Below are 27443 nucleotides of genomic sequence, written 5' to 3' on the forward strand. Positions count from 1 at the left end.
GGATGGCTCTGTGGGCAGCCTCCCCTCTGCACACCTCTGTTCCACTGGCAGGACTGGCTGTCTGGGCTGCTGAGGTGGGAGCTCCCTCCCGGGCTCAGCAGGGCCCTGCTTTCTTGTTCCCAGAGGCTGCCCAGTGTAGTGTTAGGATCCACTTATAAGTCCAGGCAAGGACTTAATTCTCTTTACTTGGGACTTATCCCAGCTCCCCCGGGGCTGTCGGTGGGGGTGACAGTAATGGGAGCTAGGAGCCACGGACCCATCTCCTGCCTAGGGCATCTCCCTTGCCATCTCCCTGGCCCCTGGGCTGCCTGCCAGAGGGGCCTTCCTTGGTTAAGCACAGGTCTGGGCAGTGTCTGAGAGGCTCCTTATGCTGAATCCCCTTCTCCCATTCCCAGAATATGGAGAGAGGTGCCATGGATGGCAAATGCCCTGCCCGCAGCCCCACCTCCATCTCCATCTGACCCTCCGGACCCACAGGTATCAGGACAGCTGTTCCAATGCGCAGGAGATGGGGGTGGGACAGGCAGTGCCCGGCCCCCAGGCTGGCATGCGTGTGCGCATCCTCCCTCCCCAGGCCCAGGGGAGGCTAGATAATGGTCTGGAGGGGATCCAGCTGGGCTGCTCATCACCAGAGCCTCTTCCTGCCTCTGACACTCTGTTTACAGAAGCTCCAGGCCAACTCCCCTGGGAGAAGAGAGTAAACTCAGGGGACTGCTCCCCATCCCCCACCTGCCTGCCCCAGCTCTGTTGGGTTTTTGTCAATAGCTGGGCCCATCCTGGACTTTGCTGCCCACTGGACTGGCCCTAATGGACCCTGCTTGGAAGGTCCCAGCCCGGTCACCCCTCTATGCCCTCAACACCCAAAGTACAGTCTAGTGTGAAGGGACCTTGGAGATTTTATCCAGTCCCCAGCCCTGGAAGCTCTCAGCCCAGGGAAGGGGGCTCTAGGTCCCGCTGCCTCTCTTCAGAGCCTCACCTGTCCTTGGTGCAAAAGGCAGGCAGGGGGACACCTAGACCCCCAGGACCTCTTCCTTCCACCCTGCACACTCCACCCCTGGGCCACAGCAGGAGAGGCGGTCAGTGACCCTGGTGTGGCAATCGTTAACGAACGGGGGAGAGGCAGAATGGTTGGCACCAATCGGCTGGCCTGCCAGTGTCCACAGGGGACCTCGGCAGTCCTCAGGCCCCAGCACTGCCAGCCCAAGGACACAAAGGACTAGGCTGGCTCCAGGCCACTGGGTTTGCAGCCCAGGCAAAGCCCCTTCCCTGGCAGAGGCAGGGACCCGGCACCCTGCGACCCGGAGCACTAAGGGCCCTGGCCAGTACAGGTCCATCCTCCACCTGGAGGGATGGGCATCAGACGCCCACCAGCCACCCCCCGGCCCTCCCTAGGGCTGCATATCTGTAGCCCCCAGCTGTGCTTTGAGTGACAAGGGTCCAGAGGACCCCAGGCAGCCCTTCTGCACAGCAGCACCTACTGCCGGACCCCAGGAGGGAAAAGTAAGCCAAGCCTACGCCTTGGCTATCCCCCCTCAAAGGGGTCTGAATCATAAAACTGGTCATGCCGGAGGGCCCAGCCGTGGGAGAAGGAAGCATGGGAGGGGGTGTTTATTTTGTCTGCTTGCAGCCTCGCGGGCTCACCGCACACTCAGGCGCGCACCCTGGCCGGCCGCGGGGCTGTCGGTGCCCCAGGACGGCGGGGAAAGGAGCGCACAGGGCCTGCCCGCCGGGCGGCCCGGGTGACCGTGCGGGGTTGGGACCGCGGTCCCGAGAGTGCGTGTGTGCGCGCGGCGGCGGTCCTAGCGCGTGAACCGCGCGTGTGCACAGCCTGGCCCTGGCGCCCCCGTCCCCGCCCGCAGCCCCCCAGCCCGGCAGAAACTCACCGGGAGGCGGCGGCGGCGCAGGGAGCCGGGCGGGGCAGGCCGCGGCCTCAGTCTTTCCCGGCCGGTCGGGCCCGACGGGGTCCTGGGTCCCGAGGCAACCGCGTTCGAGTCCGCCTCCACCCGCCCCGGGCTCGGGCTCCGGAGTCGGCTCGGGGGAGGCCAGTCGCGCCTTAAGAGCCCGGGGGAGCGGGCCCGCCGCGGCAGGGGGCGGGGCCTCTCCCCATTGGCCGGGGCGGAGCCGCATGGAGACACGCCCCTTCCCCACCGAGGGGCTCGTGGGCCGGCTTGGCCTGGCCCTCACTCTGCGGCCTCCGGACCTGGGCCGGGAGACCTTGTCTGTCGTGGGTTTGCCGGATGACACTGGGCAGGTTCCTGCTTTTTGTGTAAAAAGCGAGGGACTGTTTAGGAATCCTAAGAGTCACAGGCCAGATGCCTATGAGGCGCCAGGCAGGTGACAACTACCAGAAGTCCTCGCCAGGGCCTCTGCGGCCCTGGAAAGATGGGATGGTGGGAGTGGGTCTGGTAAGGACTGAATCCTCATGACCAGCCCGGGCCAGCTAGAGCTTTGGATTTTTGAAGAGAAACTGGAAATCCAGATTTTTAGGTGAAATCTCTCAATGTGTTATTGTTGGTAGCTAATCCCAATTTCAAAAAACTCCTGGCAGCCCACACAAAGCCCTTTCAAGAGCCTCCTAAGTACAAACTCCAATGCCAAATCTGAGCTCAGGGTCCTCTTAGCCACGGCAGCCTTCAGAGTTGTGAGCAGCCCTGGACTCCCTTCCCCACCATATTATGAGAGGAAGGGACTGTGTCAGGGAGGGCAGTGGTGGTCTGCCCACGGCCCCACAGTTACTGGCAGCTTCAAGCCTGAGATGTGAAGGCATAGAGGTGGTCACCGTCGGTGGGTGGGACCTGGGCTGCAGTTGACAGTGGCCCTTGATGGGGCAGGAGGGGCGGGTGCCAGGGGCTGGACTAGTCCAGAAAAATCCCCTGCCTTGGAGGATTCCAGGAAAACACTCTACCCTCCTCCCCCTCCGCGTTTGTGGTCAGTCATGCTTCAGAGCCTTTGGGGGCCCAGCTCAGCTCCTGACTTCCGGAGAGCCTTGGGACACCCACACCGCCTCCAGCCTGGCCTGTGGCCAAGGCCCTTGGCTGGGCTAGCTCTAGTCTTTGGGGGGCCTGAAGGCTTATCCCTGGGAGGCTGGGCCACAGCAGCTGGAGGGTTTCGTAGTCTCTGGAGGACTCAGTTATCTCCAGGAGGCAGGATGGCCTCTGTGTCTAGCCATCAAGGGCTAAGCAGGGTCTGGCCGGGACAGTCACCTTCTGGACCTCCCCTCCACAGGGCGCTCTCTCCACAGGGTGCCTTTCCAGGGCTGGCGGGGCTCCACACCCCATACGTTTCTCAGTCTACATGGATTAGGGCATGGCTTGCGGACCTCTGTTCCTGGGTTGGGGCTGGCCCTTGGGTGCATTTAGTGCTGCCTTTATGGGAGTTTTTACAACTTTGAAGGCACTGCTAACATTGAAAAATCAGGTGGTTTCATATTAAAATGGGGCTTCCCAGCTTGCATTGAACAGGAACTCTCAGCGGTGGCTGAGTGGCAGTTGCTTCCTCTGCCAAAACATAGGCTCATGGGTCACCCCAGTCCCCACCACTCCTTGCTGCCTCCTGCCAAGCTGTCCACTCACTTGAGTTTCCTGCCCAGCCCCAGAACCATCTCAGCTTCCGATCAGTGCTGTGCAGCCTCTTGTCGAGCTGTTTCCCTGCTTCTTCCCTTGGCCCTGTGTCCTCTGAAGCCCTCAGAAGCATCCACAGACGCCCAGGGTCAGGGGTGAAGAGGGCTCCAAGAGCCTCCAACCTAACTTTCCTCAAGGAACGGGACCTCCTGATGGCCTTGAAGCTTCTCGCCTCTGTGGCCGGTTCTTGCAGATGGAGAGACCCTATCTGCCTAGTGTTCACCCCCTGCCCCAATCCTGTGCCCTGGTCTTACACAGTTCCCCACTTACCCAGAGGCTCAAGGGAAGCTTTTAGGAGTCCCCTCTCAGTTTATCCAACATTGCCTTGTATGGCTTCAAGGTGCCACCGCCTTTAGAACCTGGTTACCAGCAGCCTGCACACAGCGGGGGAGCTAGGGAGTGTGGGGATGGGAGTGGGGGTGGGGTCGAAGGATCCTAACTCTCCCACCTGGGTGATAGGGACAGATCCAGGGGACCCAGCCTGCTTTGAACTGGCACAATGGCAGAATGTTTCGGTTGGTGGGAAGGGGCCTGAGGGGGAGGGATGGGCTGGAGGGGAGGACAGAGGAGGAGCCTTGCAGCTGCTCTTTGTAGCAAGCACACCCTGGTGCTTCCCCTCTGTGCTAATCACAGGAGTCCTGGGAGAGCTGGTGGGGCTTATCTGGAAGCTGAAGCTGCTCGTTCCTCCCAGTTGGTACTGAGGTTGTCTTCTAGCTTCTGGGACTTGGCTGAGGGACAGTGGCAGATCTGGGCTTTAGACCTTCTATAACTTGATGCCTGGGACAGAACCCAGGACCTGGGTCAGAGTCAGAGCCCTTCCCAGTGGCAGGCCCGGATTCCAGCAGGAGAAGTGCCGACAATACCTCTTACCACCTCTGGCCCTCTGCCTAGCTGGCAGGGCTCACGTACCATGTTCCGGACCTAGACCCCACTTAGCTCTCTTTACACGGCCTGGGGTCAGGCCCATGCCAACACTTGGACAACCTTTGGGGCTGGGTGCCGTGACCCCATTTCTTGGCCCGTGCTATGGCAGACAGGATGCTCCTGCCTGGCACAGTTGTCCAGATGGCTCTGCCTGAGGCAAGGAAGACTGGCCTGACCTGTCAGAGGAGCCAGCCCTGCCCTCCCTGACTTCCTGCCCCCTCAGTCCCAGCTCCTGAGTCAGTGACTGGCTGGCTGGGACGATGGAACGGGGGTGAGGGAGGCTGAGCACTAGGCTTCCTCAGGCGGTTGGCTCAGCGCACAGGTGAGCCTCTGATGCCATGAGGTGGTCCCTGGCCTGTTTCCGCCTTCTCATAAGGGCAGCAGAGGGGCCACAGGAGACCTGCCCAGCCTACTTGCCCTCAGCTTCTGTCCTGGGACTTGTTTCCACTCTTCCCAGCCTGTGCCCCCAGCAGCCAATGTGATCCCTGCTCATTGCCAGTTTGGTCCTATCCTCTTTCTATTTTTATTTTTTGAGACAAGGTTTTCCTGTGTTGCCCAAGCTGGAGCAGGGTGATGCGATTTTTTTTTTTTTTTTTTTTGAGATGCAATCTCACTCTGCGGCCGAGGCTGGAGTGCAGTGGTGCAATCTCCGCTCACTGCAACCTCTGCCTCCTGGGTTCAAGTGATTCTCCTGCCCCAGCCTCCTGAGTAGCTAGGATTACAGGTGCATGCCACCATACTCAGCTCATTTTTGCATTTTTAGTAGAGATGCGTTTTCACCGTGTTGGCTAGGCTGGTCTCAAACTCCTGACCTAAAGTGATCCACCCGCCTCGGCCTCCCAAAGTGCTGGGATTACAGGTGTAAGCCACCATGCCCGGCCAGTAATGTGATCTTGACTCACTGCAGCCTCAAACTCCTGGGCTCAAGTGACCCTCCTGCCTCAGCCTCCCTAGCAGCTGGGACCACAGGTGTGCACTACCACACCAGGCTAACATTTAATTTTGTTTTTTGAGATGGAGTCTCACTCTGTCACTCAGGCTAGAATGCATTGGTGCCATCTCGGCTCACTGAAAACTCCACCTCCCAGGTTCAAGCGGTTCTCCTGCCTGAGCCTCCCAAGTAGCTGGGATTACAGATGCACACTACCACACCTGGCCAACTTTTGTATTTTTAGTAGAGCCAAGGTTTCATCATGTGGCCCGGCTGGTCTCAAACTCCTGACCTCCAGTGACCCACCTGCCTCGGCCTCCCAAAGTGCTGGGATTATAGATGTGAGCCAGCATACTTGGCTAATTTTTTAATTTTTAAATTTTTTGAAGAGCCACGGTCTCATGATGGTGCCCAGGCTGGTCACAGTATTGACCTACTAGGCTCAAGTAATCCTCCCACCTCAGCCTTCCAAAGTGCTGGAATCACAGACATGAGCCACTGTGCCCGGCCTAGCCTCTTTTGCTTGAAATGCACTGTTACCTTTTCATTGCTCGTCCACTGGAGGCAGAACTCCCCCTCCCCACATGCACCAGGCCCCTTCCCGTCTAGCCTCCACCTGCCCATCCTGAGCCTCAGCCCTCACCCACACTCTCCAGGCTGCCAGGCACATTGTCCATCTTGTTCCTTAAACAGGCCATGAACCCAATGCCACAGGACCTTTGCACAGGCTGTGTTCTCTCTGAAACTCTCTTCCTGTGAGGTGTTTGATTTCTGCATGATCTTGGGATCGCAGATCCCTCTCCCCTGCTGCTGAGGCCCAGTCCCCCTATTCTGTCACTGTGTGTCCTCGGTGAACCTTCCCTTCACGTGTTTGTCTATGGGATTGTGTCTGTCTGCCTCTTGTGCTAGGCTGTGAGCACCTTGAGGACAGAGGCAGGGTCTGTTACACTCATCTCTGGGCATACCTACATGCAGGTCGAGCCGAGGACCAGGCACAGACTGGCTCATCAAAGGAGTGAATGACTGTGAACGAATGAATGAGTGAAAGCCCTGTCAAAGCTGCTGGAGGGACTTGCTTCTGCCCCAGTGGAGCCAGTGTCAGTCTGGAGGGCACTCCAGGCCATGCACCACCTTGGTCCCCTGCCCTTCGCCACCACAAGCAGTGATCAGGCCGGGTTGCAAAGGGCATTGCTGAGCCCGGCTCACCCTGCTGGGCCCTCAGTAATTAGGGGCCTGTGTTACTCACAGGTGACCAGCCGAAGGCACTCCAGGAAGTCATGGAGACACCCAGGGCCCCACCCAGCTTCCCAGCCACTCTGTGGCTCCTGGAAGGTGGGGGAGGGGAGGTGGGCAGCACTGCTTAGTGGTCGGCTGGCAGGAGGGGATGGGTGGACAGTGGAGGGGGCTGGGCCCTTTGTCACCGGGGTGAGGGATAGAGGCAGCTGCCACAGCTGGGTGACCTCTGACCCTGGAAACACAGTGGGGACAGGGTTCTGTTTGAGGGTGTCAGTGTCTGGGTTGGGGGGTCCAGACCTGCAGGTCCCAGAAACAAGAAACCAAGACCAAGTGCAGTGGTTCATGCCTATAATCCTGGCACTTTGGGAGGATCACTTGAGGCCAGGAGTTTGAGACCAGCCTCGGGAACATAGTGAGACCTTGTTTCTACAAAAATAGAGGTAAAAATAGCCAGGCATGGTGGTGCACACCCATAGTCCCAGCCACTCTGGAGGCTGAGTGGGAGCATTGCTTGAGCCCAGGAGGTTGAGGCTGCAGTGAGCAATGATTGTGCCACTGCACTCCAGCCTGGGTAACAGAGGGAGACCCTGTTTCTAAAAAAAAAAAAAAAAAAAAAAAAAAAAAAAAAAAAAAAAAAGCCAAGATCAGGAGCAAGAAACACAGGAAGGCATCTGTCAGAGTCCTTCCAGGCCCCCGCTCCCCTCAGAAGGCCCTGGAGTGGGAAGCAGCTCTCACAGGGCTGAGGGGCTGTGCAGGGGTCTCTGAAGGGCCCCGGGAGGGAGGCATAAAGCCCCGGCCAGTGCCAGACAGTTGGCCAAGGCTGAGCTGGACATAGAGTGGCAGGGGCTCTGGGGTCTTCCAGCCTGCCCACTCTATTCCCAGCCTCCACCCCGTCCTGCTCCTGCCTCGAGGCCAGAGAAGGCCTGGGAGCATCCTGCTGGCAGAATCAGCCGGGGTGGCAGGCCTGGGGTGGGCAGAGAAGCCTAGCAGCCGAAGGAGCCCCTTCTCCCGGGCACCTGGCTCAGATTTGGACACAGGAACTTTAACTCAGCGTGGAGGGGTCTCTGAGCTTCCAAGATATCATTGAGGCCCAGGAAACGTGGGGTAACTGAGTAGAGGGCCCCAAACCTTAGTGCAGATTCGGAACTGCAGGGCTGTCTGCACTGCTCCTGGATGCTGCCCGTCCACAGGCAGTGCCGAGTGGGGACGGGGGTCTCCTTGCCTCTGGCATCACCTCTCCACCTTCCCTGGCAATACTGGCCTGATGTCTGGGCTGTCGGAGGTGGGAGGGGGACAGAATGCATGTGGGGTCTTCTTGGAGGAAGAGCTGGGGCTGAGATCGGGCCCAAGTTCCCCTGTGCCCACTCCAGTCCTGGAGTGACGCAGGTGTGCAGGTGGAGGGCCAGGGGAGGAGCAGCTGGGGTGTGGGCGTGTGTTGGGCATGTGCGAAGCTCAGGGAGAGGAGGGGGTTTCTGGGGACCAGGCTGAACATGGCTGGATGGCCAAGTGGCTCCCAGTCGCTGTGGTGCCTGTCCTGGGCTCCTACATGGGGTCATGAAGCTGGCAGCCCTCTCACTGCCCCGATCCGCCATCCTGCCTTCTCTTCCCCAGGTGTCTCATGCCTCTGCTGGACCCTGACTCTGGGCTCCTGGTCCTGGCAGGAAAGGTGAGTGAGAAGCTGGGGCTCCCACCTACATCCACACCCTGGAGTCCAGCCCCTGGCCTTCCCCGAGAAAGAGGAGGAACTAGAACAGGGCCTCTGTGTCTTCCCCTGTGCAGCCGAGGTAACTGTAGCTCTCCTAGAACACTGGCCTTCCTGAGAACAAGGCCGAGAATAGAGCGGTGTCAGCACACAGTCAGCACTCCATAAATACTGACGTACACCCCCGGTGCTCACTCCGTGTGCAACAAGGCTGGGCAAGTCAGGTAGAGTCAGCCTAGGGCTCAGCTCAGCGCCCAGCATGTGGGGGAGCCCCATCTCCAGCCACCGTGATTCTGTGGCTCAGGTCCTTGGGGACCTGTGGAGGAGCTGGTGCCAGCGCTGGGCCCTCCCCAGGGGTACAGTCAGCAAACGGGGCTCAGTTCAGACTCATTTCAGGGCGAGAGGCAGCTGTACTGTTACGAGGTGGTCCCGCAGCAGCCGGCGCTGAGCCCAGGTAAGCCTTGCTTCCTCGCTCCCTCTCCCCTACCCTCCACTCCCCCACCCATCCTGCCTGTTCCATGTGGTGTCCTCAACAGTGACCCAGTGTGTCCTGGAGAGCGTGCTGCGGGGGGCCGCCCTTGTGCCCCGGCAGGCGCTAGCTGTCATGAGCTGTGAGGTACTCCGTGTCCTGCAGCTGAGTGACACAGCCATCGTGCCCATCGGCTACCACGTGCCCCGCAAGGTGAGAGGGACCTGGGCGAGGGGCTGCGGGGGCTGGGGAGTCGGGGAGCCTGGGCCTCACTGGCTGCCTGCTTGTCTGCGGCCAGTCTGTGGAGTTCCACGAGGACCTGTTCCCGGACACTGCCGGCTGTGTGCCTGCCACCGACCCCCACAGCTGGTGGGCTGGGGACAACCAGCAGGTAGGACCAGGGCCTGGCTCACCTCTCCTGGCCTCCCCAAGCTCCAGGAAGCCCCCTGTGTGGCTGTGTGCCAACTCAGTCTGGCCTGCTGGGTGCCCCCCATCCCTACCTAGTCGACCCTCCCATGGGGGCCCTCCTGACCGGGCAGCCCATGCCCCTATCACCCTACTGCTGGCCTCCATGCAGGTGCAGAAGGTCAGCCTCAACCCTGCCTGCCGGCCCCACCCCAGCTTCACTTCCCGTCTGGTGCCCTCTATGGAGCCCCTCCCTGACACAGCCCAGCCTGCAGTGATGGAGACACCCATGGGTGATGTAGACGCAAGTGTAAGTACCAGGGTCACCCCCATCCTCCCTCAGCGACACCGCAGTGGCTGCCCTGAGTGTTCACTGGCCCAACGGCCTTTTTCTTTTTGAGACAGAGTCTCACTCTGTCACCCAAGCTAGAGTGCAATGGCGCGATCTCGGCTCACTGCAACCTCTGCCTCCCAGGTTCAAGTGATTCTCCTGCCTTAGCCTCCCGAGTAGCTGGGATTACAGGCATGCGTCACCACGCCTGGCTAATTTTGTATTTTTAGTAGAGACTGAGTTTCTCCATGTTGGTCAGGCTGGTCTTGAACTCCTGACCTCAGGTGATCCACCCGCCTTGGCCTCCCAAAGTGCCGGGATTACAAGTGTGAGCCACTGCACCTGGCCTAAGTTTTGTTTTTGTTTTTGTTTTTTGAGATGAGTCTCACCCTGTCGTCTAGGCTGGAGTGCAATGGTGTGACATCGGCTCACTGCAACCTCCTCCTCCCAGGTTCAAGTGATCCTCCTGCCTCAGCCTCCCGAGTAGCTGGGATTACAGGCGTGCACCACCATGCCTGGCTAATTTGTATCTTTAATAGAGACGGGTTTTCACCATGTTGGCCAGGCTGGTCTTGAACACCTAACCTCGTGATCCACCCTCCTTGTCCCTCCAAAGTGCTGGGATTACAGGCATGAGCCACAGCGCCCAGCCAATTTTTATACTTTTTTAGTAGAGTCGGGCTTCACCATGTTGGTCAGGCTGGCCTTGAACTCCTGACTTCGTGATCTGTCTGCCTTGGCCTCCCAAACTGCTGGGATTACAGGCTTGAGCCACCAAGCCCGGCCCCAATCTTCTTTGTCAAGTGTAACAGAGACAGAGAAACACATGGAGTGTAAAGAAGGAACTTCACAGTGCTTTCTAAATTGGGCAAACACTTAAAAAGCAAGAATTTTCATATAGATCTAGATTTCTGGCTTCTCTTAAAATACTGGCAGATCTAACCCGCTGAGCACACCCTCCTGCAGAGCCGGGAGCCAGCAGCTGCCACTTGCTGTCCCCGCGGTCTGAAGCTCAGCTGCTTCCCTGTGTGTCTGCATTTATGCCCATGCCCCCCACCGCTCCTGTCCCATGCCCACAGCGGGGGCTCCTCCAGTCCACAGGGGGCCCAGAGTGGTGACCCTGGAGTCAGCTGGCAGGCACCCCCTCCCTTTGGCCAGCATACCCAGGAGCAGGCTGGCTGACCCCATGCCCCTCCCCAGGAGGGCTTCTCTTCGTCTCCCAGTTCACTGACCTCGCCCTCCACGCCCTCCAGCCTGGGGCCCTCACTCTCCAGCACCAGTGGCATCGGGACCAGCCCCAGTCTGAGGTCGCTGCAGAGCCTGCTGGGTAAGGAGGCAGGACGGGGAGCTCACCCCTACCCCGGGAGCCCTGTCTGCCCCACTCCCCGTCATCCTCCTCTGTACCCTACCACTGAGCACAGGCCTCATGCAGGGCACCCCCCTCAGCCAGACTCACTGGCAGGGTCATTTGTCCTGGGGGCTGGGGTGTGGCAGCTGAGTCTCACCTGTAAAACAGGAGGGCGGCTGGGGCCACCAGCTTCCGAGCAGCTGAAGCCCTGGGCTCCACCAAGATTCCTCCGAGCCACCATGGAATAGGGTATCGTTCCAGGCATTATTCCTGGGCAAGTTGCATCCACTGGATTAGCAGAGGCCTGGGCCTAGGTCCACGCTGCACACCTGCCTGGAGTGAGGGGAGTGGGCAGCCGGGACTCAGAGTGCAGGACAGCGGGGGACGGCATCCTCACACATGGTTCCATGTCCCTGCCACCCGCCAGGCCCCAGTTCCAAGTTCCGACATGCTCAGGGCACCGTCCTGCACCGAGACAGCCACATCACCAACCTCAAGGGGCTCAACCTCACCACACCTGGTGAGAGTGACGGCTTCTGCGCCAACAAGCTGCGTGTGGCTGTGCCCCTGCTCAGCAGTGGGGGACAGGTGGCTGTGCTCGAGGTGAGGGCCCCACCCCACCAGGGCTGCCCCTCAGTTCCCTGCCAGTGGTAAAGACACAGAGGGCCTTAGCTACCCACATGGCACAGGGAGCACAAACCATGTGTCAGTCCCCTATCTGCCTGTCCTGTGATCCTCCCAGCCACCTGCCACAGGGCCTGCCACTTTTATCCCCATTTTACAGATGAGGGAGAAGAGACACAGAGAGGTTTAGTGACCTGCCCTGGTCACACAGCTGTGTAAGTGGTGGAGCTGGGATCCGAAGCCAGGCCACCTGAGCCCCAAGCCTGAGCTTTTCCCGCCAGTTCACGCTGCTGCCCCTCACTCTCTGGGGCCTTGTGGTTGGCACTTGTGGCTCAGAGTACAAGGTAGTCAGGGCAGAGAGCTTGGGTCACCCAGCGGTGGGAGCCTCTGCTGCAGAGGGTGGGCTCCCAGACATGCTGCTTGCCCGCAGCCCCTCAGGACTGGCTTTTCTGCCTGGCACTGATGGGCCTTGGGGTGGGGGCACCTCCCACAGCTACGGAAGCCTGGCCGCCTGCCCGACACAGCACTGCCCACGCTGCAGAATGGGGCAGCTGTGACTGATCTGGCCTGGGACCCCTTTGACCCCCATCGCCTCGCTGTGGGTAAGGAGGCTGGATGCCTCGGCTTGAGGGCGGGTCCTGGATCCCGGATGGGGGCTGGGGAGCCCAGAGGTCTTGGGCCCAGCAATGATGAGCCCCTGTCTGTCCTCTGCAGCTGGTGAGGATGCCAGGATCAGACTGTGGCGGGTGCCCCCACAGGGCCTGGAAGAGGTGCTCACCACGCCGGAGACTGTGCTCACAGGTCAGGCAGGCTCAGGAATGGGGCTGGCGTGACCAGTGTCTCCCGAGGGCTCTCCATCACCCCTGCCTTCCTCCAGGCCACACGGAGAAGATCTGCTCCCTGCGCTTCCACCCGCTGGCAGCCGATGTGCTAGCCTCGTCCTCCTATGACCTCACTGTTCGCATCTGGGACCTTCAGGCTGGAGTTGATCGGCTGAAGCTGCAGGGCCACCAAGACCAGGTAGGACGGCTGCAGAGATGGGGCCAGCAGTGAGGAGAGGCAGGACCAGCAGTGAGGAGAGGCGGGGCCAGCAGTGAAGAGGGGTGGGGCCAGCATTGAGGAGAAGGGGGGCACAGCAGTGAGGAGCCGGGGGCCAGCAGTGAGGAGGGGCAGCGCCAGCAGTGAGGAGAAGGGGGGCACAGCAGTGAGGAGAGGGGGGCCCCAGTGAGGAGAGGCAGGGCCAGCAATGAGGAGAGGTGGGGCCAGCAGTGAGGAGAGAGGGGGCCAGCAGTGAGGAGAGAGGGGGCCAGCAGTGAGGAGAGCCAGGAGCAGTGAGGAGGGGTGGGGCCAGCAGTGAGGAGAGGTGGGGCCAGCAGTGAGGAGAGGCAGGGCCAGCAGTGAGGAGGGGCGGGGCCAGCAGTGAGGAGAGAGGGGGCCAGCAGTGAGGAGAGGCAGGAGCAGTGAGGAGGGGTGGGGCCAGCAGTGAGGAGAGGTGGGGCCAGCAGTGAGGAGAGGCGGGGCCAGCAGTGAGGAGGGGCGGGGCCAGCAGTGAGAGAGAGAGGGGGCCAGCAGTGAGGAGAGGGGAGCAGTGAGGAGGGGTGGGGCCAGCAGTGAGGAGAGGTGGGGCCAGCAGTGAGGAGAGGCGGGGCCAGCAGTGAGGAGGGGCGGGGCCAGCAGTGAGGAGAGGCAGGGCCAGCAGTGAGGAGAGGCAGGAGCAGTGAGGAGGGGTGGGGCCAGCAGTGAGGAGAGGCAGGGCCAGCAGTGAGGAGGGGCGGAGCCAGCAGTGAGGAGAGAGGGGGCCAGCAGTGAGGAGAGGCAGGAGCAGTGAGGAGGGGCGGGGCCAGCAGTGAAGCAAGGGTGTCTCTCACGTCCCTTCCTGCCCCCAGATCTTCAGCCTGGCCTGGAGTCCTGATGGGCAGCAGCTGGCCACTGTCTGCAAGGATGGGCGTGTGCGGATCTACAGGCCCCGGAGTGGCCCTGAGCCCCTGCAGGTGAGCGCACAGGGGTGGGGAGTGACCTCAGACCTGGTTCAGGGGTCCTGGCTGAGTGTCACGTGATGTGCCTCAACAGGAAGGTCCAGGGCCCAAGGGAGGACGCGGAGCCCGCATTGTCTGGGTGTGTGATGGTCGATGTCTGCTGGTGTCTGGCTTTGACAGGTGAGGACTCAGGGATCCCCATCCCCAGGCTTCAGCAGCCACCTGTGTCCACCTTCTCCACAATCACATACATTTGTCAGGCTTTCAGAAACCATTCCTGCCCCTCACGGGATGGTTAGGTGGATGGGTAGATCATTGGATGAGTGGGTTAGATGGGTGGATGGATAGGTGGGCAAATGGATGGATGAGTGGATGAACAAATGTGGGCATAGATGGGTGGATGGATGAGTGGGCAGATGGGTGGATGGATGGATGGATGAATGAGGGGGTAGGGGAGAGATGGATGGATGAGTTGTGGGTAAGGGGAGATGGATGCAGGGGAGGGTGAGGGGATAGGGGAGATGGATGGAAGGGTGTTTCGGGGTTAGCGGGGAGATGGATGGAAGGGTGTGTGAGGGGTTGGGGGGAGATAGATGCAGGGGTGCATGAGGGGGTCTGGGGGAGATGGAAGCAGGGGTGGTGACGCACTGAGGGGGAGATGGATGGGTGAGCGATTAGTTGGGGAGAAAAGAGTCAACGGGGGACCCAGAGGCGGAGGGGCAGGTTAGGGTGTGGCTGCGCCGGGCCAGGCCAGCGCTTCTGAGGGCCACACTAGGCCTCACCTGCAACCCAGAACAGAGCAGGGGCTACGTGGGCACCTTCTCCCTGCCCCAGGCCCCTCCAGCTCTGAAACACCTGTTTCTGCCCCCAAACCCCCTTGCAGCCAAAGTGAGCGCCAGCTGCTCCTGTATGAAGCTGAGGCCCTGGCTGGCGGACCCTTGGCGGTGCTGGGCCTGGACGTGGCTCCCTCAACCCTGCTGCCCAGCTACGACCCAGACACTGGCCTGGTGCTCCTGACCGGCAAGGTGGGCTGGGCTGCAGGGTGGAGTGGCAGGCGAGAGGCAGCACGGGGAAGGCCGGTGTTGCTGGAGGGTCCCCAGTCTGCCTTCTTCCCTGCAGGGTGACACCCGTGTGTTCCTGTACGAGCTGCTCCCCGAGTCCCCTTTCTTCCTGGAGTGCAATAGCTTCACGTCGCCGGACCCCCACAAGGTGAGGCCACCCTGGCGCCTGGTGCCCGATGGGACCACAGGGCTGCCCTGCCCCCTGGTGGCCATGTGGGCAAGTACAGGAGCCTGTGGGTCGGGGTCAGAGTCCTGGGCTGGGGCTGGGCCTGGGGCTGTGCCCAGTGACTGGCAAGAAGAGCTGCTGCTGAAATTATTTAGGAAGTTTGAGAGCAGTTGGCATACTCAACCATTATTAAAAAGTATACCATAGGCTGGGTACGGTGTCCTGGAATCCCAACACTTTGGAAGGCTGAGGCAGGAGGATTGCTTGAGCCCGGGAGTTCGAGACTAGCCTGGGCAACATAGTAAGACCCCATCTCTACAAAACAAACAAAAAATTACACTAGATAAGGTTAAACCATATGAACCCAAAATATGAACCTAAAAATAAGAATATTAAAAACCAAAGTAATAAACACTCAGTTTATCACTTCTAATTAATTTATCCAATTTTACTGTTATTTGTGCTGAGGTCACACGTTTCTGTGTTGGAGTGCATGGAGGAAATGCAGGATGATGTGCTATGTACATCTCTTCCCAACACCACATTCAGGGAGTGGAGGTGGCATCTAGAAGCCGTCCATGGTGGGAGTTTGTACGCTATGGAAACAGGAAAACACCACAAATCAGGGCTTTCTCTCCAGAGAGCCGGTTGTTCAACATGATCAACACATTACTGTCCAGGGACAGGCCCTAGGCATGGTGGTCCTAAGTGAGGGGTGCTGGCACCCTGGGGAGACTATGTGTCCAGCCATGAGCTCTAGGTCCCAGTGGCAGCTACGACTCCCTTGCTCCCCCAGGGCTTCGTCCTCCTGCCTAAGACAGAGTGTGATGTGCGGGAAGTGGAGTTGATGCGGTGCCTGCGGCTGCGCCAGTCTTCCCTGGAGCCTGTGGCCTTCCGGCTGCCCCGAGTCCGGGTGAGGGTGGGGACCTGGGACTCCCATGCCCACTGCCTTCTTGGTGCCTAGAGGGAATTTTGGGTCTCGTCCGGCCCTGCTTCCAAACTTCCCCACCCATCGTTCTTTGGAGACACCTACCCCCTTCTGCTGAGATGCTGAAACTCATGGAAGTCCCAGATGGGTGGGAGGTCCCAGGTCTTGCCCTGTCCCTCCCCAACAGATGCTCGTGTGCCCTGGGCCCCGGTCAGTGTCTGAGGACAGCCCGTTTCTCCCTCTGCAGAAAGAGTTCTTCCAGGATGACGTGTTCCCAGACACAGCTGTGAGCTGGGAGCCGGTGCTCAGTGCCAAGGCCTGGCTGCAAGGCGCTAATGGGCAACCCTGGCTTCTCAGCCTGCGGCCTCCTGACATGAGTCCAGGTGCACTGAGGGACTGGGTGTGGGTAGGAAGCAGGATGAGGGTTGGAGAAAGGGACAGAAGGCCCAGGTTGAAGTTCTGTTCCTGTTGGCACGCCAATTCCTCTGGCCCTTGGGAGGGTGGAGTGGCTGTGTCAATCAGTCTCTGAGCCGCCCCTGGAGGGCAGGGCCCGTGGTCTGTGTTTTCATCACAGGTCCCCACCCCTCACACACACACACATGCACACACTCTGGTGTTTAGGGCAGGGCTTATGCACTGAGGCTGCATTGACTGTTAACACCACCTCTTAGATCTGTGCCTCTTAGAAATCCTCTTAGAAATCCTCTAGGTAGGCCGGGCGCGGTGGCTCACGCCTGTAATCCCAGCACTTTGGGAGGCCGAGACGGGTGGATCACGAGGTCAGGAGATTGAGACCATCCTAGCTAACACGGTGAAACCCTGTCTCTATTTAAAAAAAAATACAAAAAAAATTAGCCGGGCATGGTGGTGGGCACCTGTAGTCCCAGCTACATGAGAGGCTGAAGCAGGAGAATGGCGTGAACCCGGGGGGCGGAGCTTTCAGTGAGCCGAGATCGCGCCACTGCACTCCAGCCTGGACGACAGAGTGAGACTCCATCTCAAAAAAAAAAAAAAGAAATCCCCTAGGTCAGCCAGGCGCGGTGGCTCACGCCTGTAATCCCAGCACTTTGGGATGCCGAGGTGAGTGGATCACCTGAGGTCAGGAGTTTGAGACCAGCCTGGCCAACTTGGTGAAACCCCGTCTCTACTAAAAATACAAAATTAGTCAGGCGTGGTGGTGGGCGCCTGTAATCCCAGCTACTCCAGAGGCGGAAGCAGGAGAATCGCTTGAACCCAGAGGAGGCAGAGGTTGCAGTGAGCTGAGATCACACCATCACACTCCAGCCTGGGCGACAAGAGCAAAACTCCATCTCAAAAAAAAAAAAAAAGAAAGAAAGAAATCCCCTAGGGCTTGGCACCAAAGAGCCCTCACAAAGGCAACTCTCTGATGCCTGTCCTTGCCCTGTCCCAGTGAGCCAAGCCCCCCGAGAGGCCCCTGCTCGTCGGGCCCCATCCTCGGCACAGTACCTGGAAGAGAAGTCAGACCAGCAAAAGAAGGAGGAGGTAGGCATGGGAGAGAGCAGCCGTGCGGAGGTGACAGAGTCCTGGCTGTGCCTGACCGCGGCCCCTTAGTTCTCCATCCCCAACCCAGACTGGGACGGCAGCCACATATCACATCCCCTTCACACCGGAGCCTGGTGGGAGACCTTCTAGAGCCCTGCCACTGACCATGGGGCATGGGAAGTTGGGGAGGGCAGTGGGAGCCTTGCCCTGGCCAGACCAAACCCAACCCAAGCTGGAGGTTCTGGGCCTAAGTGTTTTTGGGACCCTGGAGTACATTTTGAGCGTTTGAGGCCCGTGCAGAGACAGTAGCCCCTGTATCTGGTGCCACATGCCACAGTCTGTCAGTCTCTGACTCCCCCCATCTCTTCTTTGTGTCTTTTTCAGTAGAAACCCATCGATTTTGTCAGGGTTGTAATTAAAATAGCTCTTTTGAGGCCTGGCACAGTGGTTTACGTCTGTAATCCTAACACTTTGGGAGCCCAAGGCAGGTGGATTGCTTGAGCTCAGGAGTTTGAGACCACCCCTGGGCAACATGGTGAAACCCCGTCTGTACTAAAATCCAAAAATTTAGCCAGGCGTGGTGGCGGGCGCCTGTGATCTCAGCTACTCGGGAGGCTGAGGCAGGAGAATCACTTGAACCTAGGAGGCGGAGATTGCAGTGAGCTGAAATCACACCATTGTACTCCAGCCTGGGTGACAGAGCAAGACTCCATCTCAAAAAATAAATAAAAATAAAAATGAAATGGCTCTTTTGGCCAGTCATGGTGGCTCACACCTGTAATCCCAGCACTTTGGGAGGCCAAAGCAAGAGGATCTAAGCGATGGAGTTTGAGACCCAGCCTGAGACCAGTGAAACCCCATGTCTACAAAAAATTTTTAAAAATTAACCAGGTGTGGCCAGGCAGGGTGGCTCACACCTGTAATCCCAGCACTTTGGGAGGCCGAGGCGGGCGGATCACCTGAGGTCAGGAGTTTGACACCAGACTGACCAACATGGTGAAACCCCGTCTCTACTAAAAACACAAAATTAGCCGGGCATGGTGGTGTGTGCCTGTAATCCCAGTTACTCGGGAGGCTGAGGCAGGAGACTCACTTGAACCGAGGAGGCGGAGGTTGTGGTGAGCCAACATTGCGCCATTGCACTTCAGCCTAGGCAACAAGAACGAAACTCTGTCTCAAAAAAAAAAATACATAAAAATTAACCAGGTATGGTGTTACACACTTGTAGTCCCAGCTACTTGGGAGACTGAGGCAGGAAAATCGGTTGCACCCAGAAAGTCAAGGCTGCAGTGAGCCATGATTACACCACTGTACTCCAGCCTGGGTGACAGAGCAAGACCTTGTCTCTCAAAAAAAAAGGCTGGGCACGGTGACTCACGCCTATAATCCCAGCACTTTGGGAGGCTGAGGCGGGCGGATCATGAGGTCAGGAGATCGAGACCATCCTGGCTAACATGGTGAAACCCCATCTCTACTAAAAATACAGAAAATTAGCCAGGCGACGTGGCGGGCACCTGTAGTCCCAGCTACTCGGGAGGCTGAGGCAGGAGAATGGCGTGAACCCGGGAGGCGGAGCTTACAGTGAGCCGAGATTCAGCCACTGCACTCCAGCCTGTGTGACAGAGCGAGACTCTGTCTCAAAAAAGAAAAAAAAAAAGCCCTTTTCATAGCATTGTCAGGGTTCTTGGAGTGGGAGTAGCAAGTCCTATTCCCTTCCCTACCCTTCTGCTGTCCTCTCTCTCAGCTGCTGAATGCCATGGTGGCAAAACTGGGGAACCGGGAAGACCCGCTCCCCCAGGACTCCTTTGAAGGCGTGGACGAGGACGAGTGGGTGAGTGGCGAGTGGCCTCACTTCCCGGCAGGCAGCACGGTCCCTCGCACACGCCACAGTGCATGCCTCCTCCCTTCCCAGGCCCTCCTGACTCCCTCCCACCTCTTGGTGTTTCACCCCAGGACTAGCCTGCGCCCCCGTCACCTCCACCCCACCGACGCTGCCACCTCCTAGCGTACACCTCACAGCTCATCCTCAAGCTGGAAGATACCTCTCTGGCCCCGGCACACGTCACCCCTGCGCTCCTGGCTTCCCTTGGGCACTTCCACAGCCTCTGGGCCTCTGGCAGCTTCCAGGGACTGTTCTCACCTCTGCTGTCTCTGGGGTCAGCTGCTGCTCATCAGCTGCTCACTAGCATGTAGCCAGGGGTGCAGGGTGGCGGGAGGTCAGTAGCATGTCCCCAGGCAGGCCCTGGGCACCCTGTCTCCCCTGGTCTCACTGCTGACCTGGGCTGGTCCCAGCCTGGGTTGGCCTCATCCAGGATCTTTGGTCACTCCACACTGCCCCATCTTGCCTGCTGTCTCAGTTCTGGTCAAGCGCCTTGGGGGCTGGCCCCCCACCAGGCCTTCTGGAGCAGCACCAGTCTCAGGGCCCTGGGACCAGCTGCCCTGCTTCCCAGGTTTGTAGCCAGGAGAAGGGGGGCATCGCAGAGCTGATGGTCCAATAAGGGGGTGTGAGCCCTGCAGGGACTGGCCCGCACCTGCCCTGGATGTTCTCAGCAATTAAACTTTTTTAAGCTGGCCACCTGTTGTGCTGCTGTGGTCTCTGGGCTGGCTGGAAAGGAAAGGGGACAGGAATGTGGGTGGCAGGGATCTGGCCCTGGGCTCCCCTTTATCTCAGCCTCACTCTGGTACCAAGGCCCAATCAGCTGCGCATTGCTGGGAGTCATTCGCTCACCATTCAGGTTCCTGGCAGTGCTCTGGATGGCGGGATGCTGTAAAGGACAGGCGAGATAAGGCCTTGCAAGGAGCTTCAGCCTCTTACAGCCGCCTTATGCAGGGGAGCCGGACTGTCTGCACGCGAGCAGATAGAGTGTGAAGACAGCAGTAAAGAAGAGAAACTGGCTGGGCATGGTGGCTCATGCCTATAACACCAGCACTTTGAGAGGCCAAGGTGGAAGGATCATTTGAGGCCAGGAGTTCAAGACCAGCCTGGCCCACATGGTAAAACCCAGTCTCTACTAAAAATACGAAAAGTAGCCAGGCATAGTAAGCGCCTGTAATCCCAGCTACTTAGGAAGCTAAAGCAGGAGAATTGCTTGAATCCAGGAGTCAGAGGTTGCAGTGAGTCGAGATCCCGCCATTGCACTCCAGCCTGGACGACAGAGCAAGACTCAGTCTCAAAAAACAAACAAACAAAAAAACCTGTAGGACAGGAAGCAGCTGGGATGCAGCGAGGCAGGGAATTCAGGGTCCGAGAAGGTGACTTTCAGCTAAGAGCCAAGACCTGAAGGCTGATGAGGAGCCAGCCAGGGAGAGAGCCACTTCCGAGGCGAGGAAGTACAATGTGGGCACAGAGAGAGGAATGTGGAGGGCGGGAGGAAGAGGAAGAAGGGCAGTGGTGCAGAGCAGGGGTCCAGGCGGCCCAACTTCCATCCCACCATTTGCCAAATGCTGTGTGCCAGATGCCCTTCCGGGCGCTTGACATCTAAGAGCAGAGGAGAGAGAAAAGTCTTGCCCAACAGGAACTCCCACTCCAGTGGAAGGAAACAGATTCTCAACAATAAACATAAAAGGAGGCCAAGGTGGGAGGATTGCTTGAACCCAGGAGTTTGAGGTCAGACTGGGCAACATAGGGGGACCCTTGTCTCTACAAAGAATACAAATATTAGTCGGGCACAGTGGCTCACACCTGTAATCCCAGCACTTTGGGAGGCTGAGGCGGGCGGATCACGAGGTCAGGAGATCAAGACCATCCTGGCTAAGACGGTGAAACCCCATCTCTACGAAAAATACAAAAAATTAGCTGGACATCGTGGCGGGCACCTGTAGTCCCAGCTACTCAGGAGGCTCAGGCAAGATAATCGCTTGAACCCGGGAGGCGTGGTGGCACATGCCTGTGGTCCCAGCTACTCAGCTGAGGTGAGAGTATCACTCAAGGCTGGAAAGTCAAGACTGCAGTGAGCCATGATCATGCTACTGTCCTGCAGCCTGGGCAACAGAGTGAGACTCTGTCTCGAAAAAAAAAAAATTTTTTTTTGACTGGGCGTGGTAGCTCACACCTGTAATCCCAGCACTTTGGGAGGCTGAAGTGGGAGAATCACTTGAACCAGGAAGGTGGAGATTGCAGTGAGCCAAGATTGGGCCACTGCACTCCAGCCTGGGTGACAGAGAAATACTTCGTCTCAAAAAAAAAAAAAAAAAAGCCGGGCGCGGTCGCTCAAGCCTGTAATCCCAGCACTTTGGGAGGCCGAGACGGGTGGATCACCAGGTCAGGAGATCGAGACCATCCTGGCTAACACGGTGAAACCCCGTCTCTACTAAAAAATACAAAAAACTAGCCGGGCGAGGTGGCGGGCGCCTGTAGTCTCAGCTACTCCGGAGGCTGAGGCAGGACAATGGCGTCAACCCAGGAGGCGGAGCTTGCAGTGAGCCGAGATCCGGCCACTGCACTCTAGCCTGGACGACAGAGTGAGACTCCGTCTCAAAAAAAAAAAAAAAAAAAAAAAAAAAAGGAAAAATAATTTAAAAATAAAATAAATCGGTTGGGCACAGTGTCACATGCCTATAATCCCAGCACTTTGGGAGGCTGAGGCGGGTGGATCACTTAAGGCCAGTAGTTCAAAACCAGCCTGGCCAACATGGTGAAACCCTGTCTCTACTAAAAATTAAAAAATTAATGGGGCATGGTGGTGCATGCCTGTAATCCCAGTTACTCAGGAGGCTAGAGCATGAGCATCGCCAGAACCTAGAAGGTGGAGGTTGCAGTGAGGCAGGATTGTGCCACTGCACTCCAGCCTGGGTGACAGGGTGAGACCCTGTCTCAAAATAATAAAAAATAAATAAATAAATAAATTATGCGGTTTGGTAGAGGGTGATCAGAGTCTTGGGAAAAAAAAATAGAGACAAGAAGGGAGGATAAGCCAGTCTCAAAAGGCTGCACATTGTATGATTCAATTTCTTTTTTTTTCTCATTTTTCATTTTTATCTTTTTTTTTTTTTTTTTTTTTTTTTTTTTTTTTTTTTGAGGCAGGGCCTGACTGTGTTGCCCAGGCTGGAGTGCAGTGTTGTGATCACAGCTCATAGGAGCCTCTACCTCTCGGGCTCAAGAGATCCTCCCACCACTCAGCCTCCCGAGTGGCTGGGGTTACAGGCGCCTGCCACCACACCCGGCAATTTTTGTATTCTTTGTAGAGATGGGGTTTCACCATGTTGCCCAGCCTGGCCTTGAGTTCCTGACCTCAAGCGATCCACCTTGGCCTCCTAAAAGTTTTGAAATTACAGGTGTGAGCCACCACACCTGGCTTGCATGATTCCATTTCTATGAAGTGTCCAGAACCTGTGAATCCATAGAGAGAAAAATGAGTGGTTGACAGGGGCTGGGGGAGGGGGCTGGGGAGTGACTAATGGGTGATGAAAATATTCTGAAACTAATAGTGGTAACAGTGGCACAGCTCTGTGAATAAAAGGCATTGGATTGTGCACTTGAAAATCATGAAATGTATGGATTATATCTCAATAAAGCTGTTACTTTTTTCATTCATGGAGGGCAAGTCACGGCGTTGTAAGGGGTCCTGGTGGGCGTGATTGAGGTGACATTTGAGCAAAGATTTGAAGGAGGGAACCAGCTTCCCAGGCAGTAGGAATGTGGATGAAACCTAGTTTGAAGTTTGCTGTTTTCTAAAGTATTCCTGAGAATTTGGCATCCGACTCCATATTATGTTCATTGATTTCACATAATGTTGCATTCCCAAATATTTTGGCAAAATCAAGGGCAGAAATCGCCCAACGTCTGACCGATGTGCTTAGCTGCTTCAGCGCACCAGGGTAGGCACGCGGGCAGTTGAAGCTCCTGGTACCGCCCCTCGCCCTCCCAACGCCCGCCCCCAGTTATCCAAAGCGCAACGCAGGCTCTGCGCTGTGTCAAACCCCGCCTCCGACTCCGCCCCGAGCCTCTACGACACTGCCGGCGCCCGGCCCCGGGACCCAAGGAATGCGCATGCCCAGCGCCGTGTCGCGCACGCGCTCTCTACGGCTTCCCTTGACCTCTGACCCGGCGACCACCCTTGAGCCCCGGCCGCGGGGCCAGGAAGTCGGAGTTGGAGCTCCTGAGGCAGAGCGGCTGCCATGGTGAGACCCGAGTCGAGCGCTACCGGGGAGGGGAGGCCGAGTCGGACCGGGGGCCGGGCGGCGAGCTTGGGGCTGGGAGGCGGGAGCCGTGCGCCTCCTGCGTGCCCGGCAGAAAGCATGGTCTGGGGGCGTTGCACCCAGGGGGATCGAGACCGGCAGCGGCGGCCTCAGGGTCGGGGAAAACGTGGTCGCGCTGTGCCTAGCCCGCGTGCGAGCGAGCAGCCGTGGGCGGCGGTGGAGCATGGGGCTGGCCGGTGAGCACCTCCCCTGCCCTGGAACCTTACAGCGCTGCAGAGTCGATGTTGCTGCCCTGTTGTTATCCCCAGTGGAAAAATGGCCTTTCCAGGGAAGTGGCAGACCTGGGACTTGAACTAGGCCCCGAGACACCGAGCATGGAGCGTTCGTATGATACCGTTGGCACCTAGAGCCAGTCAGCAGACATGCGCCACACTGTCAGGTCACCTGGGGAACCTTTAAAAGTGCAGATTTGGCCGGGTGCGGTGGCTGACGCCTGTAATCCCAGCACTCTGGGAGGTTGAAGCGAAGATCACGAGGTCAGAAGATCGAGACCAGCCTGACCCACATGATGAAACCCCGTCTCCACCAAAAAATTAGCCGGGTGGGGTGGTGTCCGCCTGTAGTCCATGCTACCCGGGAGGCTGAGGCAGGATAATCGCTTGAACTCGCGAGACAAGTTGCAATGAGCCGAGATCCGCCATTGCACTCCAGCCTGAGCGACAGGGGAGACTCCATTTCAAAAGAAAAAAAATTATATATATGTATCATATATACTATATATATTTATATATACTATATATTGTTATATATTTTTATACATGATATATGTATACATACACACATTTTATATATATATATATTAGCCGGGCATGGTGGCGCATGCCTGTAATCCCAGCTGCTTGGGAGGCTCGAGTCTCTCTTGAACCTGGGAGGCAGAGGCTGCAGTGAGCCAAGATTGTGCCGCTGCACTCCACCCTGGGCGGCAGAGCAAAACTCTCTCAAAAAGGGAAAAAAAAAAGAGGGGAAAAAATAAAAGTTCAGGTTCTTGAGCCCTATCCCTGGAGGTTCTGCATACATAAGTTCCCCAAGTGACTCTGTTGCAGCCACTCCTTTTTTTTTTTTTTTTTTTTTTTTTTTTGAGACGGAGTCTCGCTCTGTCGCCCAGGCTGGAGTGTAGTGGCGCGATCTCTGCTCACTGCAAGCTCCGCTGCCTCCCGGGTTCACGCCATTCTCCTGCCTCAGCCTCCCTAGAAGCTGGGACCACAGGTGCCCGCCACCACGCCCGGCTAATTTTTTTTTTTGTATTTTCAGGAGAGACGGTTTCACCGTGTTCGCCAGGATGGTCTCGATCTCCTGACCTCGTGATCCGCCTGCCTCAGCCTCCCAAAGTGCTAGGATTACAGGTGTGAGCCACCGCACCCGGCCTGCAGCCACTTCTTAACTAACACAGTAATAAGGATAACGTAACAGCTAACAGCTTACAGGTGCCAGCCCTTGAGCTGAGGCTTTATGTAGAGTCTCTCATTTATTTATTTATTTTTTTTTGAGACGGAGTCTTGCTATGTCGCCCAGGCTGGAGTGCAGTGGCTGGATCTCAGTTCACTGCAAGCTCCGCCTCCCGGGTTCCCGCCATTCTCCTGCCTCAGCCTCCCGAGTAGCTGGGACTACAGGCGCCCGCCACCGCGCCCGGCTAAGTTTTTTTTGTATTTTTTAGTAGAGACGGGGTTTCACCGTGTCAGCCAGGATGGTCTCGATCTCCTGACCTCGTGATCCGCCCGTCTCGGCCTCCCAAAGTGCTGGGATTACAGGCTTGAGCCACCGCGCCCGGCCGAGTCTCTCATTTAATGTTTATGAAGTCCTGCTGTCATTGTCCTTATTTTACAGATAAGGAACCTGAGCCCCAGACAGTTTTGACTCCTCCATAGTCATGCATCGCACGGTGTCAGAGACCTCTTTTGAGCCCAGCTCTGTCCCAAAACTCATGGGTTTTTTTGTTTGTTTGTTTTTTGAGATAGGATCTCTGTCTGTCGCCCAGGCTAGGATGCAGTGCAACGATCCTAGCTCACTGCAGCCTTGAACTCCTGGGCTCAAGCGATCCTCCTACCTTAAACCCCCAAGTAGTTGGGCCTACAGGTGGGTGCTAGCACACCTGGATAATTTTTATATTTATGTAGTGATGGGGTCTTACTGTGTTGCCCAGGATGGGTCTCCTAGGCTGGAGTACAGTGGTACAGTCACAGCTTAGTGCAGCCTCAACCTCCTGGGCCTCAGGTGATCTTCCCATATCATCCTCCCAAGTAGCCTCAGCCCCCTGGGTAGTTGGGACAACAGGCATGCTCCACTATGCCCAGCTAATGTTTTATATCTTTTGTAGTTAGGTGTCACCACGTTGCCAGGCTGGTCTCAAACTTCTGGGCCCAAGCAGTCCTCCTGCCTTGGACTCCCAAAGTGCTGGGATTATAGGCCTGAGCCACCGCACCCAGCGTGATAGTATATTAACAAGAAAAGAAAGTACTGGCCGGGCACGGTGGCTCACATCTGTAATGCCAGCACTTTGGGAGGCCGAGGCGGATGGATCACGAGGTCAGGAGATGGAGACCATCCTGGCTAACACGGTGAAACCCCGTGTCTACGAAAAATACAAAAAATTAGCCGGGTGTGGTGGCAGGCGCCTGTAGTCCCAGCTACTCAGGAGGCTGAGGCAGGAGAATGGTGTAACACGGGAGGCAGAGCTTGCAATGAGCTGAAGGTCGGGCCACTGCACTCCAGCCTGGTGACAAAGCGAGACTACGTCTCAAAAAAAAAAAAAAAAGAAAAAAGTGCTGACCGGGTGCAGTGGCTCACACCTGTAATCCCAGCACTTTGGGAGGCTGAGGTGGGTCGATTGCCTGAGCTCAGGGGTTCGAGACCAGCCTGGGCAACACGGTGAAACCCTGTCTGTACTAAAAATACAAAAAATTGGCCGGGTGCAGTGGCTCACACCTGTAATCCTAGCACTTTGGGAGGCTGAGGTGGGTGGGTCACCTGAGGTCGGGAGTTCGAGACCAGCCCCATCAACATGGAGAAACTCCGTCTCTACTAAAAATACAAAATTAGCTGGGCGTGGTGGCGCATGCCTGTAATCTCAGCTGCTCGAGAGGCTGAGGTAGGAGAATTGCTTGAACCCGGGAGGCGGAGGTTGCGGTGAGCTGAAATCATGCCATTGCATTCCAGCCGGGCAACAAGAGCAAAACTCCATCTCAAAAAAAAAATTAGCTGGGTGTGGCGGTGGGCGCCTGTAGTCCCAGCCACTCGGGAGGCTGAGGCAGAAGAATTGCTTGAACCTGGGAGGCGGAGGTTGCAGTGAGCTGAGATCGCACCACTGCACTCCAGCCTGGGCCACAGAGCCAGACTCTGTCTCCAAAAAAAAAAGAAAGTGCTGTCGGAAGATATACATGGGAGAGTCTGGGAAGGATTTCACCTGAGGGATGGGGGGATGATGTTAAGTCCTGAGGGATTTTGGGTTTTGACAGGATCAGGGTAGAAGGGAGGATGTTCAAGGTGCAGGAGCTCAGAACAGCAAAGGCCCTGAGGAGTACAGAAGTATGAGAGCGGCTCTAGGATCAGAGGGTGGGGTTGCAGCGTGGAGAGAGATGAGGGTGAGAAGTTGAGGCCAGACCAGGCGCTGCAAATGCCACGCTGGGGAGTGGACCAAATCTGCAGGCGGCGGTGGAGAATTGTGTGTGTTCTGGGAGATGGCCAGAACCCTCCTGCAGAAGAGTTAGGAGGCGCTTGGAAACCCTGCCTGGGGACATGGAGTTCATGAGACATCAGGTTGGGCAAGGCTGCAACAGCCGTATTCATTCAGATGCATCGGGGGCACCTGCTGTGCCCGTCACTGGCTAGGCCCCGGTTGTCATGGCACGTGCTGCAGTTGTGGTACTGACCTTTCTCCTGTCTAGTTGTGATGCCTGTATCTGTTTCAGGGGCCTTGGGTGACCAGAGTGTCCTTGAGAAGAGAGTGAGTCTCAGGCTGTCTGCTTATCTACCCGGAGCCTGGGGCTTGGCCTCAATGGCGCATTGCACGGGAATCTCAGACACA

The 27443-nt window shown here is 57.5% G+C and overlaps 4 protein-coding genes across 6 annotated transcripts in view; 2 read left to right on the top strand and 2 right to left on the bottom strand.

Moving 5' to 3' along the window:
* LOC126944620 (heme oxygenase 2) overlaps window positions 1–2065 on the bottom strand; it is a 158782-nt gene extending 156717 nt beyond the window's left edge. Inside the window, exon 1 of the mRNA XM_050774290.1 lies at window positions 1884–2065. The gene's annotated coding sequence lies outside the window, so the exon portion shown is untranslated. The remainder of the gene's footprint in view (window positions 1–1883) is intronic.
* Window positions 1–19799, top strand: part of CORO7 (coronin 7) — a 65664-nt gene extending 45865 nt beyond the window's left edge. The window contains exons 10-28 of the mRNA XM_050774246.1: window positions 8323–8377; window positions 8810–8867; window positions 8950–9095; window positions 9181–9273; window positions 9460–9597; window positions 10819–10945; window positions 11394–11569; window positions 12084–12192; window positions 12305–12391; window positions 12468–12610; window positions 13477–13581; window positions 13661–13746; window positions 14450–14591; window positions 14686–14775; window positions 15590–15706; window positions 15969–16104; window positions 17133–17224; window positions 18969–19055; window positions 19178–19799. Of these exons, the coding sequence (XP_050630203.1) occupies window positions 8323–8377; window positions 8810–8867; window positions 8950–9095; window positions 9181–9273; window positions 9460–9597; window positions 10819–10945; window positions 11394–11569; window positions 12084–12192; window positions 12305–12391; window positions 12468–12610; window positions 13477–13581; window positions 13661–13746; window positions 14450–14591; window positions 14686–14775; window positions 15590–15706; window positions 15969–16104; window positions 17133–17224; window positions 18969–19055; window positions 19178–19183 (1993 nt within the window). The 3' untranslated portion in view covers window positions 19184–19799. The remainder of the gene's footprint in view (window positions 1–8322; window positions 8378–8809; window positions 8868–8949; window positions 9096–9180; window positions 9274–9459; window positions 9598–10818; window positions 10946–11393; window positions 11570–12083; window positions 12193–12304; window positions 12392–12467; window positions 12611–13476; window positions 13582–13660; window positions 13747–14449; window positions 14592–14685; window positions 14776–15589; window positions 15707–15968; window positions 16105–17132; window positions 17225–18968; window positions 19056–19177) is intronic.
* The window catches only part of DNAJA3 (DnaJ heat shock protein family (Hsp40) member A3), a 192785-nt gene that overhangs the window by 92215 nt on the left and 73127 nt on the right, over window positions 1–27443 (bottom strand). The window lies entirely within an intron of this gene.
* The window catches only part of PAM16 (presequence translocase associated motor 16), a 78837-nt gene that overhangs the window by 44202 nt on the left and 7192 nt on the right, over window positions 1–27443 (top strand). The window contains exons 1-2 of one of the 3 annotated variants that reach the window (XM_050774633.1): window positions 23223–23344; window positions 24674–24765. Coding sequence is in view for 2 of the 3 variants with exons in the window: in XM_050774632.1 (XP_050630589.1) it covers window positions 23342–23344 (3 nt within the window). In the remaining variant the exon portion in view is untranslated. Of the gene's footprint in view, window positions 1–23210; window positions 23345–24673; window positions 24766–27443 lie in introns of those variants that run through there. The other 2 variants (XM_050774632.1, XM_050774631.1) reach the window with 2 other exon arrangements.

The sequence above is a fragment of the Macaca thibetana genome, chromosome 20, assembly GCF_024542745.1.
Source record: "Macaca thibetana thibetana isolate TM-01 chromosome 20, ASM2454274v1, whole genome shotgun sequence".
Taxonomy (NCBI): Eukaryota; Metazoa; Chordata; class Mammalia; order Primates; family Cercopithecidae; genus Macaca; species Macaca thibetana.